Raw genomic sequence first — 19675 nt, 5'->3', positions numbered from 1 at the left:
TCCAGGAAAAAATTCTTGTTGAGATATACCACTGTTAAAATTTTAAAGGGTTGACAGCTCCAGCATTCAATCGATGGCGAAGAAACAAAATCAAAGTACTGCTCACGGAGCACTTTTGTCGGTGGCCAATGAAAGGCTGCTGCAACACTTTACATTCCCCTTGCAAGGTAATCCTAACTTCTTCTTCTTCTAAAGGGGCGAAAGCTGTCCAAGTCACTTGGGTATCTCTTTAATGTTAAAGAAATTGTGTTTATTTAAACAACAGATATATTAGAGAACTTAAGCTATGGCTCACCTGATTCGGGATACTAATGGCTATCATTTAGTTAGATTCACTTTTTCCCTATGCTCTCTTTACCTTTTATATGAATTTTATGCAAGAATTCTTTCGGCTTTGTTCAAGAGAACTATATTAACAAGTTTAGTAAAAATTATACGAGATTGTAAATGTTTTTAAGCCGAACTATTTTTTTACTCAGTTTATGTTGATTTTACTCAATTAAAGACCTTTTTTTCCTTTGTTGTTATCGCAGCAATCGATTTGGAGTTATGGAACCCTCAAGCTGAACAATGACTATTTAATTTTCAGATCATTTAACTAACAGGCGTTGTGTCTTTGCACATGATACCACTAAACTTGGATAAACATGCCGTGTGCCGTTGTTCAAAAACCAATCGAAATATATCGAGGAATTGAGCAATTTCTATCCAAGACTGAAAAACCTTTTGAATTATGAAAAAAAACGCAATAAAAGAGGACTTGGTTTGATTAATGTCCAAAAGGACAGTGAAAAGTTAAAACAAATATATGTGAAACGTGGAAGACTAAGACTACCAAAGTATTTGCTAGACTTGGAGGAAGTATCTATTCAAGGGGAAACCATTATAGAGCCACCGAGACTAAAAACAATAACAGCTGACCGCAATTTAATATATGTAATCTTGAACAATGCTCGTTGGATAGTCAATGTGCCTTTTTTTCTAAAGAGCTACGAAGATCTTGGAATCAAACATATGCAAGTACCAATTTTTAATTTTACAGAAAAATAATATGATTTCCCAGTCTTGAACCAAAAGATGGTTACATTAACACCCCCCTCTTTGTAGAGGGGGATTGTAGAGGTTCAGAAAAATTTAAAGCTTGCGCTGGAGTGCCATTTTGGGGGTATTTCCCTTCATATTTGAAATTCCCGTCATATTTGAAATTGTTGTTTTTAAATATTTTACTGAGAAAAAAATTCTCTTAAACCTTGAAAAATATCTGCGGGTGTCTTAATTTTTTGTTTACTAAGCAAAGAGATCTTGTCCTTTCAAGGGTTTTCAAAAATTGGAACCCCTGCACTTGTGTTCAGTTTGTTTTTATTCATTCATTCATTGTTGGATTTAAGTTTGATGTAGGTTGGAGTAAAATACAGAGCTAAAGACTTGGAATCACGGATGCCCAGATTTGCTGCAGACAATTTGCTTGACTTTAGGAGGAATCACAATATGTGACAAGCTTTAGAGACTACCATTTGAGATATTCACATATTTTAACTAAGGGCGACCAAGATACATCTTGACAAAGGGATAGCATGGGTACCAAAAGGATCCATGTAATACTCCTTGGTTTCCGTGAGCAAAATACAATATCAACTATATGCCCCAGTTCCTACCATTTGAAGCCAGGAATAAACTCACGAACCCAAAAGTCACGTTCAATCAGTCCCTGCACCACTAGCTTCCTATTTTTTTTTCCAAGTATGACTTTTCTATAATCGTAGACGGAACAAAATTATTCGGAATATATGGGGAACTACCAACCTTTTAAAGTCGTCGCTTTTTACGCTAAGGTTTATTAATGCTTAACTTCGTCTTTTGTAGTATAAAAAAAACTATATACCCAGATGGTGACCGCATAGCGTTTCCTTTGTCGATTTTTTTTTTAAATCTGATAAAAAATTCTACTGTTATTTTTCTTCTAAAACACAGAATTTTGAATCAAGCCTGCAACTGCAACTTGCATCAGAAAGACAAAATAAGAATATCCTTGGATTCATTCCTCTCAAGTCCATCGATTCATCTATCATTATGATGGTAATTGCAAATTTTCAAAGGGTTAATTTTAAAATTTTTCAAAGATTGCAAAGGGTTATCAGTTAGTTCTTAGGATTAGAATAATGCCATTGAACAGTTTTCTTATTTGGTCAAAAAAAGGAAAATCCCTTGGATCCAAAAATGTCTTCATGATCTGATTTCAATTGATTAAATTAAAAAATTAAATGCTGACTTCATGATTAAATTTAAAAAAAAAAAAAAAAAAAAACGTAGATAATTTCAAAGACTGCACAACTTTTGCACGACGATAAATAAAAGTTCAAATAGGGATAAGTCCTTTTAACAGACAGTGATAATTCACAAAAATACTGGATATATCGGTCACATGTACGGTGACTGTCACCAGCGGAAAAATTCACATCTATTAAAATTGTTTATCCCAATTTGAACTTTTATTTAGCTAAAAAGTTTTTCAACTGAAATTAAGGACCAACATTAAAACTTACCACAAACAGAAATTACAACGTACACGAAGGAGGTTGCCCCTTCCTCAACACCTCGTTCTTCACCCTAAAGTTTTTAAGTACTTTAGAAAAACATTTTCATTGTTCTAATTAAATGACCCTTGTGTTTCATGAGTCGTTATTAAAGAATTGGGACAAAATTCCCACATTAGCGTAATGAGAGAGACTAAAAAGGGGACAAACCCCTACAAATATTTAATAATTTCCATTCGTTTTAAGTCTTAATTTTGCTGCTTACTTCCAGTTGAAAAAACTTTTTTCTATTTCAATATCTGAGGGTTTTTGAAATAATGCCAAGAAATCTGGCTCCACCTCCACAAAAAAAAATACCCACACACACAGAACTTTCAATAAAATTCTATCCCGTCGACAAAGAGAAAGTCAGACGAAAAAACAAGAATTTTGCGTAAGAACTCCAGTGTAAAAATTTCCTCAGAAAAGTTGACCCCCCTCCCCCGAAAAATTCCCTCTCCATTTAAAATCCTCTAAGCAGAAAATCGCCACCCCTCCCTCGCCCAAAAATTATCCAGAGGCATTGCATCTCAAAATTTTGATCGAAAAATTTAGGGGAAAAGCGGCATGGGAGGGCTATTTGCCCTCCAATTTTCTTGGTCACTTAAAAAGCGCACTAAAACTTTTAAATTCCATTCAAATGAGTCCTTTTTTATTAATATAGGACAATTGGTTCGATACAATCAGCCCTTGGAAAAAAAGTAAAATAACAACAAATAAACACGTATCCTTGGTCTTTTTTCTTGCAAAAACACAAAATTTCACATTTTTCCAAAAGGGAGCTTGAAATTTCAACAATGGGGTTCTCAGATAAGCAGAACCTGATGATGTGATTTTCATTAGGACTTTTTTACTTTCGGGAGTATTTCTCCCTATTTCAGAAATCAGGCAAATTTTCATAATCTATTAGATCTTGTTGGGTAACTCCATACATCAGCATACTAAGTCAATTCTTTTGATAACACGAAAATTCTATTTTTAGAATGTCCGTTACTATTAGGCCGCGTCACTCCTAACTCACAGTTCGTTACCACGAACTATTTAAAATTTAAATTAGACAAAAATCTATGAATAAGCCTTGCAATTTGTATTTAGCATTAGAAGCTTACAAAATAAATGTGTTTATTTAATTTGTGGCGGAATTCATAGTGTATTAACCTTTCTTTTCCATGACGTTTGAAAGGAAATTGAAAAAGATTCTTCCGATTTGATTCGAAGATCGAACGACCTTCGGATTCCGATTTGATTCGAAGATCGAACGACCTTCGGATTCCGATTTGATCGTTGATTTATTAAAGCATAATTTTGTTGGATGGATGTTAGACTGAGTATTAACTTAGCCCCATCTTTCTTATGCATTTTATTTTCGGGGTTCACTGTCTTATTTTTGTTATACAGACAAATTGTTCAAGTTTGTACACTTGGTTTTTATCTGTATTTTTACGATCAGTGCAAGATACAGGTTTCTAATAGATAGATATTTTATTAAAGCTGAATTTTTAGTAGGGTGGTTGCAAAATTGTGCTCTCAATTTAGATAATCCAACTTTCTTGTACACTTTCTTTCTTTCTTTTTGCGCGCGTGTACTTTTTGTTATACAGACCCATTTTCGAAGATTCTGCTCTTAGTATTATCTCATTTTTAATAAATAATAGCCATTGTTTTAATTCATTTCAGATTTGTTTTCATTCTTTTAGAAAAAAATTATTTTAAATGACTTGTTTCAGTTCACAGGGTTGAACTATAAACCTGGTTTTTAAGTTGATTTGTGCTTCATAAAGGTATACTTTGCAAAAAGCTACTGTAATTTGTGTTATTCAACCTAATGTGCTGGTATAATTTGTATTATGCCATAATTAGATTCGTACTTAAAAATACCTCATTTTTTTCTAATTTTTCCGACTCCGTTCCGGTTGTGTCAATCATATATCTAGGACTTGTGCTTATTCTTCTCACCAATTTTCATCCCAATGTCTCCACTTTAAGCGTTTTCCAAGTTTTCCAGTTTCCCTCTCCAACTCCCCTAATCTCACCGGATCCGATCGGGATTTAGAAAAAGAGCTCTAAGACACAAAATACTTCTAAATATCAAATTTCACTACGATCTGATCACCTGTTCGTAAGTTAAAAATACCTCATTTTTTCTAATTTTTCCAAATTAACCGTCCCTCCACTCCCCCCAAGATGGTCAAATCAGGGAAACGACTATTTGTAATTTAATCTGGTCTAGTCCCTGATACGTCTGCCAACTTTCGTCATCCTAGCTTATCTGGAATTGCCCGAGCTAGCAAAACCGGGACCAACAGATAGACAGACAGAAATTACGATTGCTATATATCGCTTGGTAAATACCAAGTACCCTAAAAAACGGAACTGTTGGAAAATTAAATGAAATTAAGGAGCAGTCCTCAAAACAAAGTTGTTTCAAGAGGTACTGAGCACTGGACACTGTCCTGACCTACACAGCAATGCTTAAGAAAATTACAACGCTTTGTGAATAGAAGTGATTAAATAAGCCTTTATATAGCGAAATGCTTTCTAAACCAATACCACCTGCCCCAGTTCCTTCTAAGCCAAGTTACAGAGCTGCTTCGTATAATTACAGCTTTAGCATAATTAGAATTGAAAACGTACCTATATATTTGGCAGTCTTTCAATGATATTTCCTTGTCCATTGTTGACCACATTTCTTCTCTCAGTTTGTGAACATAAGCAGCTCCACATGTAGTGCCAAGTAGTTTGTCAACTTGGTTCATCACAAATTCAAGAGATGGCTCCCGACTGAAATCTTCACTGCTTGAAAAACTGAAGTCATAATCGGGATAAAAGCTTGCATTGAGTGTAGCGATGAGATAAAACAAAGTCTTGCGATCAATCATGTCACATAATGTGCCTTCTTTCGGTGGAGCGCTTTTACTACAAAATTTGAACTTAGATGAAAAAAAAATGCAAACAAACAAACCGGTCAACTAGTGTAAAAAAAAACTGTCGATCAGACGCTTTAAGCGCCTATCTATAAAATCAAGTTTTTTTCCAATGTTCAGAGGCAATATTCACGGCTCCGAGTTTCAGAGGCCATAAAATAACTACACTCAGTGCCATTTAAGTCCCTAAACATATATGTAGTTTATCAAAATGAACAGCTAATTTAGACAATTTATGCTTTAAAACTAACAGTATTACTTATGAGGAAAATGTTAGGAGAAGGTCAGTCAATATTTCGAAGGGTGTGAGGGGGAAAGCCACCAAAAATGCTTTTTCAGACTTAACATTTCTTATTTTCTATGAGAAGTAATTCTGAATAATATAGAGGTATCCTTTCATACAAATCAAAATATCCCACCTCATATACATGTATGAATATGGCTCCTTCAATAAAAAAAAAAGAAATATAACTTAAAATAGAAGCAAAGCGAAATGCCAAAACTTAAAACGAAAACACATTGTTCCACATTTTGGGGGAAAGGACCTACCACTTGTCTCAGCCCAATGCTTTTATGCTAAAGTTCAACTTTTTATTTCCATATTTCCAGATTTAATGCTGTAATGCAAGAGCAATGTCATAAGAAGTTAAACTTTTTTTTGACATTCCTTAAAGAATAGAAAGGCACTTTAGTTACAAATGCTTTAAACAGTAAAATGTTCAGTTCAAACGTTTTCGAAGGCACTTGATAAATAAAACAACAGTAATTACTAACTGGCTATCCTTTTTCCCATCTAAAATCTTTCAAGAGAGCAATAATCAAACTGTAGCAGGAATACCAGGGGGTCGGGTGGTAGTACATACCTAACTTTTATTCATTTTGAGTTTAAACGTAGCTCTTCATTTTGAATTGAACAAATTAGGACTTGTTTTAATTTGCACACTACATTGTTAGTTTTCAATTCACCTATTATTGTTGTTTTTAAAATTCCATATGCAAAGAAATATTTTTTTGCATCTGAAAACTGCTAATAAAATATGATATAATGGCTAATGAAAGCATGAGTACTAAATAAATACATTTGCAGACGAAATACAATTTTTGGGAAGAGTGCAAGGCAATAGCATTAAGCAACACATCTCAAACTTGGCTATTTGGTTGAATTGGTTAAAAGATCTCTAGAATAAGGAATCTTGTAATAAAATTGCTGAATTTTTTTTAGAGTGAACCCCAAGACTGCACATCAGGAGATCAAAATGTTAGCACGTTTCATATGGGTTCTGACACTACTTCAAATGTGAAAAAAAGACAAATTTTGTTTGAAAAACAAAAGTATCAGAACTTGAAACTGAGCCTTAGAAACTGCATGAAGGTACAACCTTGCAAACTTTTGAAAGACGGCAAAAATCTCCTGTATTTTGTGATCATTCAACTAAGTTATTTGTAAAAGAAAACGTATTTGGGTTCGTGGGGGGGGGGGGGTCTATCCCCACGCTTGTGATGTAAAAAGACATTAACACAAACATAGAAAACTGATTTTCCTTAGCAGTTTTTCTGCTTCTACATTTTCTTCCCCTGTATACGTAATGTTTTTCAACCCTGACTATGGGTGAAAACACCCTTCCATAAACGAACATTTTAATTCATTTATATTATTCCAAATACAGGCTTTATATGAATCAATAGTATTCCATGCAGCTTTCTGGTAAAAAAAGAGGGGGGCGAAAGAATGCTTCTTCCTCTAAAGTGGAACTGCAACAAAGGAGCCTAAGTTACAAACAGCAAATTGAATAGACAGATTAGCTACATTTAAAAAAATGCTAAGAAATACCTAGTGGCATTTGAAAATTCCCCAAAGTTGCGAGGGTATCCAAGGTATTGAAGGTCGCAGGAACTGTGCCCAAATTCACATTTGTTGAAACGTTTCCATAAAACTTTATTGTGTGAGGTCAATTTACATGAATAGCTCTCCAATCTGAAAAGAAAACATTGCAAGTACTAAGTTGACAACTGCTGAAAATAGCAGGAAGAGGGAGTCAAAATAAGAAATGTATTTTAATGTGCATTTTTTCTGAATTCTATGAGTAGGTCCTCTGAATGATCTTTGAACATATCCTTCTATACCTTGCCTATGAGAAGACATGCTCCTTTAAATAATTTGAATAATTTGCAAAATGTTACAAAGGATTTCTCAACTATTTTAAAATATCACTACTATGGCACTATGGAATTTCCAAAATATTATGAGTGTCTACAGGACCTTTAAATTTATTTTTAAAGCCCAAACATCTTTCCCTGCAACAAACATTAAAGTAGCCGTGCATCCTTTTTGTCTTCTTTCTTTAAGAGAAGATACGAGTTACATTCAGAAACATTTTCCTGTTGAAGTATTAAAGAACCATAGAACAACTTCATTGTTATAGCTCCATACAATTCTGAAGCCATATTATTATCATTCGTGTGAATGTGATTTTCAAAACCCTTTCAGTAATTTTTAAAGCCCAAAATGATTATGCACAACAAACGTTAATACAGCTTTGCATCTGTTTCTTTATATTTTTCTGTTAATAAAATTGAAGTTTTCTTTTCCAAAATTCATTCAGCTTTACAGAAAAGAGTTAGCCTTAATATTGTGATTTGTCACTAGGCATGTTTGCTTATTAGGCTTATGTCATTTGTTTGCCTTTGAGTTCAAGAAAATTCAGCCCCCCACACCCATTTGCATACAAGTCCAGTCAACATTGTTTATCATGAGTCAACCCAAAACCAAAAATCTTGTTCATCCCTAAAGTTTTGTGACTATCTACCTTAGTTCTGCCCTAAATGGATGGATGGATGATATCTATCGTGACTATAACTATGACATCATTTTTGTATATTCTTTAAAGGCTTATGCTAGCTGTACCTCTCACTCAGACTATATCTTAACTTTTTCTTCAATTAACATTGGATTGATAATAACTTGGCTTAATTCAAAAATACATTTAATCCTTGATTTTAAAATAAGATTGATTTTTAATCCTTGATTTAAAATAAAAACTTAATTTTCAAAATCAAATCCTTGACTTCAATAGTAATAAAAAAAAAGGTCCATTTACATTGCAAATTACATTACTAGAAGTACTATTATACAATTTACATGTAAAATGAAATACAAATATATATATGTAAATATATATATATATATATATATATATATATATATATATATATATATATATATATATATATATATATATATATATATATATATATATATATATATATATATATATATATTAAAAATATTCTATTCCATTCAACATTTTAAGAGATCTTGTCTTGCCTTGATATTTTGAAGTTGCATTTATGATCTTTGATTGAAGGCAATACAATTTTGAAAATATCAACAATTTCAAAAACCTCTTGGCAATTATAAAAAAGTACAACTTACTTTCCATCAATCTTGGAATCTACTAATTCCATTGACAGCTTAAAATTCAAATTATCAAATGAAGGGTTGGTAAGTAACTTCATGGTTTGCTTTAGACTTCTGAATACAAATTGTTGACTATATATTAAAAGTTTCTAAACACTGTGCTAGGATTTTGACACATTAAAAATTGCCCATTCAAACACAAATCATTTGGCCAGGAGCACATGTCTCCACTGAAGTTTCAGCTGAAATCAAAGCCACCAATACCTGAAAAATGAAATTATTATAATATGTGAAAAAAGATTTTAATACATTATTAAATTATATATTTCAATTAAAGGATAGAACATTTTCTTTTCAAAAGTTCAGCAGAATAGTTTGTCTGAATTTGTCTACATACTGAATTTACAACTCTTATGATGATTGTTGCCCTGTATTTTATTGTTCCCTGCATTCCATTTTTAGGTAACAAAAAATCAAAAGTCGGGGCATCTGAGCTGTGCAAAGTACAGTTATAGATAGAAAAGATTGACAGAGAACCTTTTTCTATTTAAAAAGGAATCAGAAATAGAAAAAAGCTGTCAATTAAAGGCTGCACCTTTTTTCAAACATAATAAAAGCTTCTTTTTGTGTGTGCAAACTGGAGTTTATGTCCTATATTTCTTTGTCAAAGCACAAAATAAAAAATTATGCAGTGGTTGGAAGGGCATGGAAAGCAAAACATTCAGGTGGCAAGAATTTAGAAAACTACTATTTTGGTAGAAACTTTGATTGGTAGAATAATTGAAAAGGGTCTCTTGTCACTGTTATACTTAAAGGTAGCATCTGACATTTTTCAAAAAAACTGAATTTATCTGATTACCGGACTGCTTGGATACTCCACTACAATTTTCTGACCACAAGGAGACATTTCTGACCACAAGGAGACATTATTTATGCTTGTTATTGAAAGGGTCAACCAACCTCTGGACATATCTATGAAATACATTTATGCCTAAAAGATATAAGAATTACAGTAGCAACCTTTAGGCATAATAGTTAAAGTGATAATTTGTCAAATAGTTACTTCCAACAATTGCCAGTTACAGTGTTAGGTTTGGAGATTAAAAAACAAAATTTTTAAGATAACAAGGCCTGACCGCCCTAACTTTGTTCTCCCTAACAAAGTTACAGTCTGAATGTTCAAAAAATCTTAGTATATACATTTTATCCTGTAAGTCTGCTAAACAAAATTTGCAGAGTATTGTGGATTTTCAAAAATTAGTTAAGATGAATTTTTCTATCTATTTTTCAAAGAGGTGAGAAAATTGAAAAAACAAACAAAAACAGCATCATTAACATAGGTTATTTGCACCATTTGAGCATTTTCATTATTATAATCAACACGTTTACATAAATAAACACCACATCATAAAATTTTAGCTTAGACAGTGTGTGACATATTACTTTGTATGATGATAACCTTGATAAGGAAATTTCAGCAACAAGTAGTTCTAGGGTTCTTAACCAGGCCTTGGGAGAATCTATCACAACAAAGTCTTGGTGCATTCAGTATTTTCCTCTAGTTCATGTTTTTCCACACAATCTGCCTTTTTCCTCCTGAATATGGATCCCTTTCCCCCTAGATCAAATCCCCAGTACATACAGCATATGTAGGCTTTTTCTAAAAATTAATCTTAGGCACTGTCCAAAGAAAAAATTATTCAAAGAGAAGGAAAGAACCATTTAGTCTTACAACAAACAGAATTAAAGACCTACAATAATACAAACTCAAAAAGTTCAGAACTTACTCTCAGAGACTAAATAAAACCCAGCAAACAAATATGAAAATAAATGATCATATCAAACATAAAGATAACAGATCCTAATATAGTTGAATAAATAAATCCTGAAACAAGTAAAAATTAAGTTGAATACTCAAGTCAAACTTAAAACAAACAATAATTACTGCAAACAGGAGTTAGGCTCCTACCACCCTTCCCTTCCCTAACTGTAAAAGCATATTATGTCTTTTTTTATTGAAGTGCAATGGCTCTTAATTAAGGACAACACTAGAAAATTGCCTCATATCAGTACCTGGGATCCTAAACAGACTCCTTTGAACTACCACCAGGTTTTTTTTTGTTTTTTTTTTATGACAATTGTTTTTACTGAGCTTTGTTTGCTGAAGCTTTCAAGATCCCTCATCATTATGTTCATAGTGTCATACATTTAACTTTTTTTTTAATTAAGCACAACTCTCAATTAGGAAGACTAATTCCTGTTCTGTCCGCTGTTTATTCTCAGTGTGTATTCAGTATGTTTGCTCAAGTTACAGGGGAGCAAGAGCCAAAATTGTCCTACATTTGCTGAGAAATACAGAACTAGAACATAGAAATCTATATGAAAAAAGGGACATAACAAGAAGAAAATGAAATAAAAAACATTCAATCTTGGAGAATCATAGGGAAAATACCAATCAGAGCTGTCATGTATGGGGGGAGATGCCCCAACCCAATGTTTTTGGGCCTTCAGTAAAAAAAAAACTCCACTAAAAAAATTTGTTTAGTAAAATAAAGAACATGAAAATACTGACATGTCATCTATAGAAATCTCAAAATTAGTAGGTGAATGCAGCAGTTCTATGAACTCCTGCCACAATTTTACAGATGGTGCCACAATTTTCCATAGAGCATGTAAATAGTGACGTGACATATATTGAAATTAGTCTTGGTTGGTAAATGCAGCAGTTTTACCAACTTGTGCAGTGATTTTATACATTGTATTCAAAATGGACATTATGCTAATTATTGGTACAAAACAGTCAATAAAAACAACCAGCCAGTTGGTGAAATTCCTTGGCCCATCCCACACATTTAGGCTAGTAAAAATACTGCTACCAATCATGTACTTTGTATTGAACACCGCTATCCCAGAAGCAATTGCCATAGAATTGGATATTGCACCCAATCTGGAATCAATTAAAAGAAGGAAGTCAGAACAGTATACCAAAAAGAAAGTGACTTGTGTTAAAATGAAAAGAGATGTAAAGATAGAGAAGAGTACATAGAAATCACAAAAGTGGTTCCAGCAAAAGAACAAATGGAAAAGTCGTCAATACAAGCTGGTGTACAAAACTATGAACCAAGAGGGTCATAGAGTCGTATTCAAAAGCTTCTGGCATCTAGCCAAGGAGCTGGGTTCCATAGGGTTGCAAAATCCTTTTTCAAATGTGTGAAAAAGAAGCCAGATATGAAGAGAAAAACAGATGTCAGGACTTCCTGAAGACAAAACTTACTCTTTCACAAATTTGGAGTGTACAGAACTGGTAAAGAAGTATGCAAGAAGTTTTTCTGGGCCACTATGAAACTGATGAAAAGTACATTGTCGGATGTTTCCAGAACAAAACAAATGGCGAAATTCTTGGTAAAGATAAGAGAAATATGTCAAGGCCCAAGACTATGTTCTCTAAGCAGATAACAGGTGACCAGTTAGCTTATACTTGAGATCCCATCATCAGCTTTCCTGCTATATAGACTCACATTTTTTTTCACAATCACTGCATTTCCATTAACAATGATGATATGGTGCTAGTTCTGGTAATTTACTCATTATATTTTCAGCTTCAATATATTGTTTGTATCTTTGCTTGAATTTTTCAAGCAAGGAACCTTCAGGGATTAGTTCTACTGGAAAGCTATTCTAGGTGACAACAAATCTTCAAACAGAGCTTATTTTTAGGAATTCCTGATGGGTGTAGACTACCCTACTAGGTTGAAGGTTTTTGGCAACAGGGTTTACAGAAGTTACTGTGTGAGCTGCTTGATTTTGAGTGTGTTGGAGAGGAGTGATATGACTCGTTGTACCATCAGCAAAAAGAGGGCATGCACATTATCAAGCAACTTCTACAAGATTGCATCTAAGCTCTGAACTTAACCAATCCAATACATATATTGACACCTACTTCAGCATACAACAAATCCCTGTAGGCTGTAAATCAGCCTGCAAAAAAAAAAAAAAAAAAAATCAAGCTGTTGACCCTGTGTTTTCATACCCTCAAAAAGGATCGATGCCATAGATGTACCAATTCTACTAAATTACTGAAGAAGAAAAGGAGAATAAGGTTGTAATTCCAGTAACACCATTCTAGAGCAAGGTGTGCTTCTGAAGTTAATAAAAGGATAAAGCATAGTATTCTGCATTGCAAGGACAAAATGGAGATTGTAATGCAACAGAAAATGAACTTCCAGAGTTCTTGAAACTCCAAAGCCAAAACAAGACATAGCTTAAACAACCTGACTATTTTTGATTTCTTAGCAAAAGAGGCTAATTGTAAATTTTGGGACTAGACAAAAGGGCATGGAGGTACCAAACAAAATGGCCCTTATGTATTATTCTAGTAAACTTTTAGGGAATGGAGCCAGATCCGTAATGATGCCCCAATAAAGTCTTCTGAAGTATGAATGCTCCATCCCACCACCCCCAAAGGGCCCTCACCTTTGATGACCTTGGTCAACCTTTGCATTATGAAAGTGAAGCCTTAAGAAATAGACCTATAGCTCAAATAAGACACAAGGAAAAAGTTATGAGCCTCAAAACTTTTCATGACCCTGAATTAAAACATTTTTAAAATTTATAAGCAAACCCTTAAAAAATGGAAAAAAGTTTTGGTATGGCTTGATATCCAGCTAAATTCATAGTAATTGTTGGTCATTATGCAGAATGATTCCCATTCTGATCTCAGCAATATAATAGTAATAGAGTAGTAATATTCATTCCCTGTTTAACACTTTCAAAATATAATTTGGTTCCTAGTAGCCCCCACCCCCTTCCATAATGAAAAAAAAAACGTTTTTCAGTTAGATACAACTATTCTCAAGAAAGTCGGTAGATAATGTAATGCTGCCAATTTGAAAATATTTTGGCTTCACATTTGGAAGCCTTTATATATAGAATAAAAACTAAAAAAAAAAAAATAGCTTAAAAAAACATGAAAAACTGAAGAAACCCACAAACACCCCCAAAAATTGCACTTAAAACAAAATCCAATATGGTAAAGCATCAAAGCACAATAAAAAAATAAAGCAAAATGTCTACTGTACACTATTGTACATCCAAATTATCTTCTGATAAGGGATTATTTAAGCAAAATATAATATGGTAAAGTAACAAATGGAAACAATAAAGGACAAGGCAAGATGTCTGCTATATACTACTGTAAAACCAAATTAACTTCTTTATACCAGAAGATAATTTGGATGTACAATAGTATGTAGAACACGTCCTGCCTTGTGCTTTGGTGCTTGGATTTAAATACTGGATTTTGGTTAAATAATCCCATGTAAAAAGATAATTTCAATGCACAATGGTATGTATAAGACATCTTTCCTTGTGCTTTACCATATTGAATTTTGTTTGAATGTGATCTTGCCTTTTGTTTTTCTTTTTGGTTTTTGAATAGTGATTACATGCTTTTTTCTTATGTCTTTCTCAAGCTACTATTCTTTTTTTTCATTGATAAAGGCTTCCAGATTTGAAGCCAAAATATTAGGGTTGCAATTATTATGTTTGTATTAATAAGTTTTTACTTATTTTCTCTGAGGCATATTTTCTAGGCAATGAGAGTATATCAGGAATAAGCATTAGAAAGTACAACAAGTGATATAGCATGCAAATTAATGAAGAAAACTAAAAATTTATAAGAGCAAGAATGTTGTCTGATAGACCTTGTGTGGACTATTGTCTATTGTCTAATAGGCCTAGTGTATTAACAAGGGTACATTTGATGTATCCTTGTTGATTAACAAGGGTGCAAGCCTATTTAATTCACTTGGGGAGCTAGAGTTAATCATCTAAGATCTTTCATAAATAGAGCATGTTAAATATTGTTTAGTCTGCTTGACTGCATCTTCCTCTGTTTGTGCTAATGGGCTTTCCGGTCATAATTATTTAATTCTCTTCCTATTTGTCCATCTTGAAGTGGAGTTTTATTAAGTGACTACTTGAACAGGTTACTATCTTGTAGCCTAGTAGCTCTTTCAATTCAAGAAATAGGACTATTTGGTGCACATTTTGAGTTGAATGCAATTTGTGAAGATGTAGTAAATTAGTCTTTTAGCTGGGTTGTAGTTTTTGTGGGTTTTAGGTGCTTTCATAGTTTGTTTTGAAGATTATGCTATGGTGATTGTTAACACATTAGGTCTTGTGCAGGAAGCAGTATAATAGAAGTAACCTACTCTGTCTCCTAATGGTTGCAGATATAGCCCTAACTAATCTGCTTCTCTATTGTTTTCCATTGCTTATTGTGTTCTAGGCTTTTGCTCATGGATATTTGTATTTTTAACTTGCCACAACATTATCTCACTGCCAAAAAGTTGAGATCAGTTCCAAAACAATTCACCTCCTGATGGTCCCAGACATTCTCTGATTAATATATCTCACTACTCTTTTTGTTCGCTTCTTGTGATTTAAGTCTTTGTTCTAAGGTATTTTCATTCTCAACAAGCCAATACCCTTATCTCATTGCAAAAGAATTGAGATTTGTTGGATATTTATATTATTTAAAAATGGTTTTGAAATTTTGATGCCATAGGAAAGAAACATGAAAATCAGATTAATAGAAACACAATGGATATCATCAAGAATTTTATTTGCAGTGTTTTCTTTTAGTTTTGTATATAGTATAGGGCTATATCCAGGAAAGGGAGGGGGGTCACATCATGAGAGCAGCCAATATTCATATTTGAATCATGTTCATATTACTCTGCAAGACTAGCTGAACTGTAGCTTTAATCACTTATGGAGAAGAAGAGGTTGAGAGATGAGGCAGGTAGAGAGTAGAAGAAGATTGCAGTAGAGAGAAAAAACAGGCAATTCTAACCTGCAAACTAATTAAACCCAATATTCTTCCAGCATTGTTTCCTGTTGATAGTCCTAATTTAAAATCTAGATGTCATTGATGAAACCAGAAAAGCACACTACCAAAACTATAGTCTGCATTTCAACTCTTTTTCTCTAAAAATTGTAAATGATTAGAAAAATTCTCTAAAGATAAAATCATTGTTGACAGTTCACAATTTGCAGTAACAAACTGTAAGTAAAATGCAACTAGGCCTAACAGGAACCATCTATTCTAAAAAAGGTTTTGATAGCAATTAGAGTATCAAAAGAATTGGCTTTTTATACAGATTCCATATATGTGAAATTCATTAAGTTTAATGTTACTAATCAAAAGCTAAAAGCCAGAGAAAATTTGCCTTATTTTCAAAAAAGGGGGAGCACCCTCAAAAAGTCAAGTAATATTATTAAAAATCAGATTCAGTCTAACAAGAGAATCTTATAATAGAGGTTATAGCTCTTATCTACAAAAAACATGGAATTTTAAAGTTTAATTGCAAGAGGAAAGATCTCAGATGTATATTTATTTGTTTTTCCTCTTGGGTGATTGTATCAAACCATTGGTATTGAAAGATGGGAAGGAGGCTTATCTGAATGGGCATTATACACTCTGGTGCCCTTTTTAAGTGACTAGAGGTCACTAAATTCTACTATCCATTACTCTTGTGTTTCTGGTTCTTGTTTCATCAGTTTATTAAATTTATGGGTAGATGGGTTGAGATGCATTGGCACAAGGTCCTGGAAATATATCATTATGGAGAATTGAGGGTAAAGTATGGTGGGGCTATACTCAAAATGTGTTTGCTATAATTATTCTGCACTTTATAGAGTAAGAATTGTTGTCTTAAAATGTTTCTTTGGTAAAGTTTTAGTTTTGTCACAAGTGCTCTAAACTGGAAACTAAACTGCATAGTTTCCAGTTGACTGTAAACATAGTAAACTGGAAACTAAACTGCATAGTTTCCAGTTGAAGGCAAATGGAAATGCTAAATCTAAAAGTGCAGCCATTTCTGGTTCACCCTCCTCCTCCATGGGGCAAACTAAAAATGTGTAAAGTGGACAGGGTTTTGAAGCTGAGGGAAATGTTGGGGTTGCACAATATGAATGAAATTATATTTTAAATACTATTTCCAGTCATCACTGGTAATTTCCATACAGTAATAAGTCAAAAGGTAAATAAAAAACTTATGTATACATTAATGGTAATTATCCACTCTTACTTTTGAACAAAACAAACATCCATTTTGCTTATAGGTAATAATAACCTATACAGCTAAGTGTGTTAGTCCATGAGCTCTGCAGGTAATGGGACAAGGTCTCTATTCTGACTGGTTGAACTGTTAATTGACATTTATACCATGGTTTTTGAAGAAATGCCTTCTGATGCATTGGAGATTATATAGTTTTTCAGTTCAAGATTAAATTTGTTTTAAAAGGTTCTTTGGCTATGGGAAGACCTTGGTGAAAAAAATTGTTTGAATAGTGATTCTTGCAAGTGAATATTATCTATAGAGCAGAAGTGACTAATATGATTTGCTCTATAGGTAACATTCACTTGCAAGAATCACTATTCAACCAGATTTGTTTCACCAAGGTCTTCCATTAGCCAAAGAATCTTTTAAAATAAATTTAACCTTGAGGTGAAAAACTGTATAATCTCTATTGTATCAGAAGGCATTTCTTCAAATCAACAGAGCAAAAACATTGTATTTAAAGAATTGCTCTGATTCACAGGTATGCTGGGTAGTTTTGACTCAGAAGTGAAAGTGGAGAGTTACCATTAATAAAAGCATAAGTTTTTTTTAATTATCTTTCAACTTCCTACTATAAAGAAATTAGCTGTGATGTATTTAAAATAATAAAATGAAATAATTTTTTAATAGTATTTGAAATATAATTTTATTCATAGTGTACAACCCTAACATGTCCCTCAGCTTCAAAACCCTGCCCAATTTAATGTTTATAGTTTGTTGAAGGGGGAATTTAGAAAGCTAAAATTTGGATGTGCTTCTAGAATTAGCATTGATGAAACTAAACATTTACTATTTCTTTCTTAATAGCCTCTAATCTAGACCTTTGCCCAATCAAATGAAAACAAATTTTAAAGAACTTTAAGACTTCTTTCATTCAAACCAAGGCAAAATGCTGAGTGATCCTTAGGAGACATTCAGTCAATAGATATAACTCATATTAGTTCTATACATGGGATCATTAGGAAGGAAAAGGGTGCACTCTCAGGAGAACAACCATGAAATTTGGAAATTGGATGGCCTAGCCTTCTACTTTTATCTGTTTAGCATTTTTACTTAAGAAGAAACTAACCATTGAATATTTACCATTTGTCCATTATTTCTTAAATTGACCTCTGATAATCTCAACCATGATAGGGTATAGGTGTCTTACTTGACTGCTCAGCATTCAGGGAGGTTTTAAGAATTTCCCCACCACAACAATTACTCATAATACCTGAGTGGCTAGGAATATATTGAAAGATAAGTCTATTTACCCTTAACAGCAAGTGCATCTAAGACTATTAGCAGTATCAGACATTAAAAGTCTATCTAGGCTAGTCTAACTTATATTAAGAGTCCAAATCTCGGATTTCAAGCATTGATATCAAGACTAAATAATCTACAACGTGCTGGAATTTGGAACTAGTCAAGGCAATAAGTAATCTAGCTCCTTATTTTACTTATGATTCTTTGCTTTTCCCTTTGTCTGATTTTTCTTTTATTTCTTCCGCATCCCAGCCAGTACCGCACGGCTAATAGTTTTTCGGTAGAAGATATAGCCCAAATCGGCACAATCACTAGCCAAAAAATAGCCAGAACTAGCCCGAAAATAGCTATTACAATTTAAACCTGTTATGCCCTATTATAGCGATGCTACAGGTAAAACGAGGAATAAAAACAATCAGCATACAGGGAAACCTAAACATAAGTATATGTCAGAAGCAAAATAGACCTCTGTGAACAAACAAAATACCAACCCCTTCCACGCATGCCGACTAAATTGATTACTGTTTCACAGAAATAAACATTATATAAAAGCTAAAAAAAAGAAATTGTCATTCCCAAAGGCACGGCTACTAGACCATTTGACTATACTTAACAAATCGGCTATTTCAAAATTTTGATTTTACAATCTTGGGAAAAAGAAGGGTGGTTGCCCTCTATTCTTTTTTGTCACTTAAAAAAAACAATCTAACTTTCGATTCCCGTTCGAATGAGCATTCCCTCCATCTTCAAGGACCATTGGTCCGATATGATTATTCTTGGGAAAAAAAAATGAAAAAAATCCCTTACCTGGGGTCTTTCTTCTAGCATAAAATGCAATTCAAATTTTTCAGAAGTGAGTTTGACACCTTTACCTTTTTTAATCGTTTTAGTGGCAAGAAATGTGAATATGCCAGTTGAGGAAAAAAAGCTTCTCTTAAATCTTTGACTACAGCATCTCTCAATCTAAAAAGTATCATATTACTAAGTAATTTGCTGCCTACAGAGACCAGACTAATGCCTCGATAATTACCTCACTCACTCTCATCACCTTTATCTTAAAGTGGTTTAATTAAGGTTTTCCTAAAATCGTTACGGACTTCTCTTTTTCAAAATTCATATTCATGATCTTCAGTAGCTTATTTATAGCCTCAGAGCCATCAAATTTAAGAAAATCATTAGCCAAACTATAAGCACCTAAAGCCTTATTATTTTTTAATCTTTTTAGTACTGTCGATAATTCTTCCTCAAAAAATAAATCTTCTTTCACATCCAAGGTATCATAAATTTTTTCATTTTCCTTTATGTCTTTTGCTTCAACTGTACATCTGTTTAGCATATACTCAAAATAGTTCGACCAACTCTCTTTAATTCATTCCTTATCACCAATTG

At 33.1% G+C, this 19675-nt stretch overlaps 1 protein-coding gene across 2 annotated transcripts in view; it reads right to left on the bottom strand.

Moving 5' to 3' along the window:
* The window catches only part of LOC136040911 (repressor of RNA polymerase III transcription MAF1 homolog), a 31233-nt gene extending 12691 nt beyond the window's left edge, over positions 1-18542 (bottom strand). Inside the window, exons 1-4 of one of the 2 annotated variants that reach the window (XM_065725330.1) lie at positions 18481-18542; positions 8931-9179; positions 7329-7472; positions 5208-5489 (exon numbers count right to left, since the gene is read on the bottom strand). In XM_065725330.1, coding sequence (XP_065581402.1) covers positions 5208-5489; positions 7329-7472; positions 8931-9013 — 509 coding nt within the window. In that variant the 5' untranslated portion in view covers positions 9014-9179; positions 18481-18542. Of the gene's footprint in view, positions 1-5207; positions 5490-7328; positions 7473-8930; positions 9180-9774; positions 9794-18480 lie in introns of those variants that run through there. The other variant, XM_065725331.1, reaches the window with a different exon arrangement.
* Between the last annotated feature and the right edge of the window lie 1133 nt (positions 18543-19675).

This window comes from Artemia franciscana, chromosome 21 (assembly GCF_032884065.1).
Source record: "Artemia franciscana chromosome 21, ASM3288406v1, whole genome shotgun sequence".
Taxonomy (NCBI): domain Eukaryota; kingdom Metazoa; phylum Arthropoda; class Branchiopoda; order Anostraca; family Artemiidae; genus Artemia; species Artemia franciscana.
The sequence above is the reverse complement of the archived record's forward strand: the minus strand, read 5'-3'. Positions and strand labels throughout refer to the sequence as shown.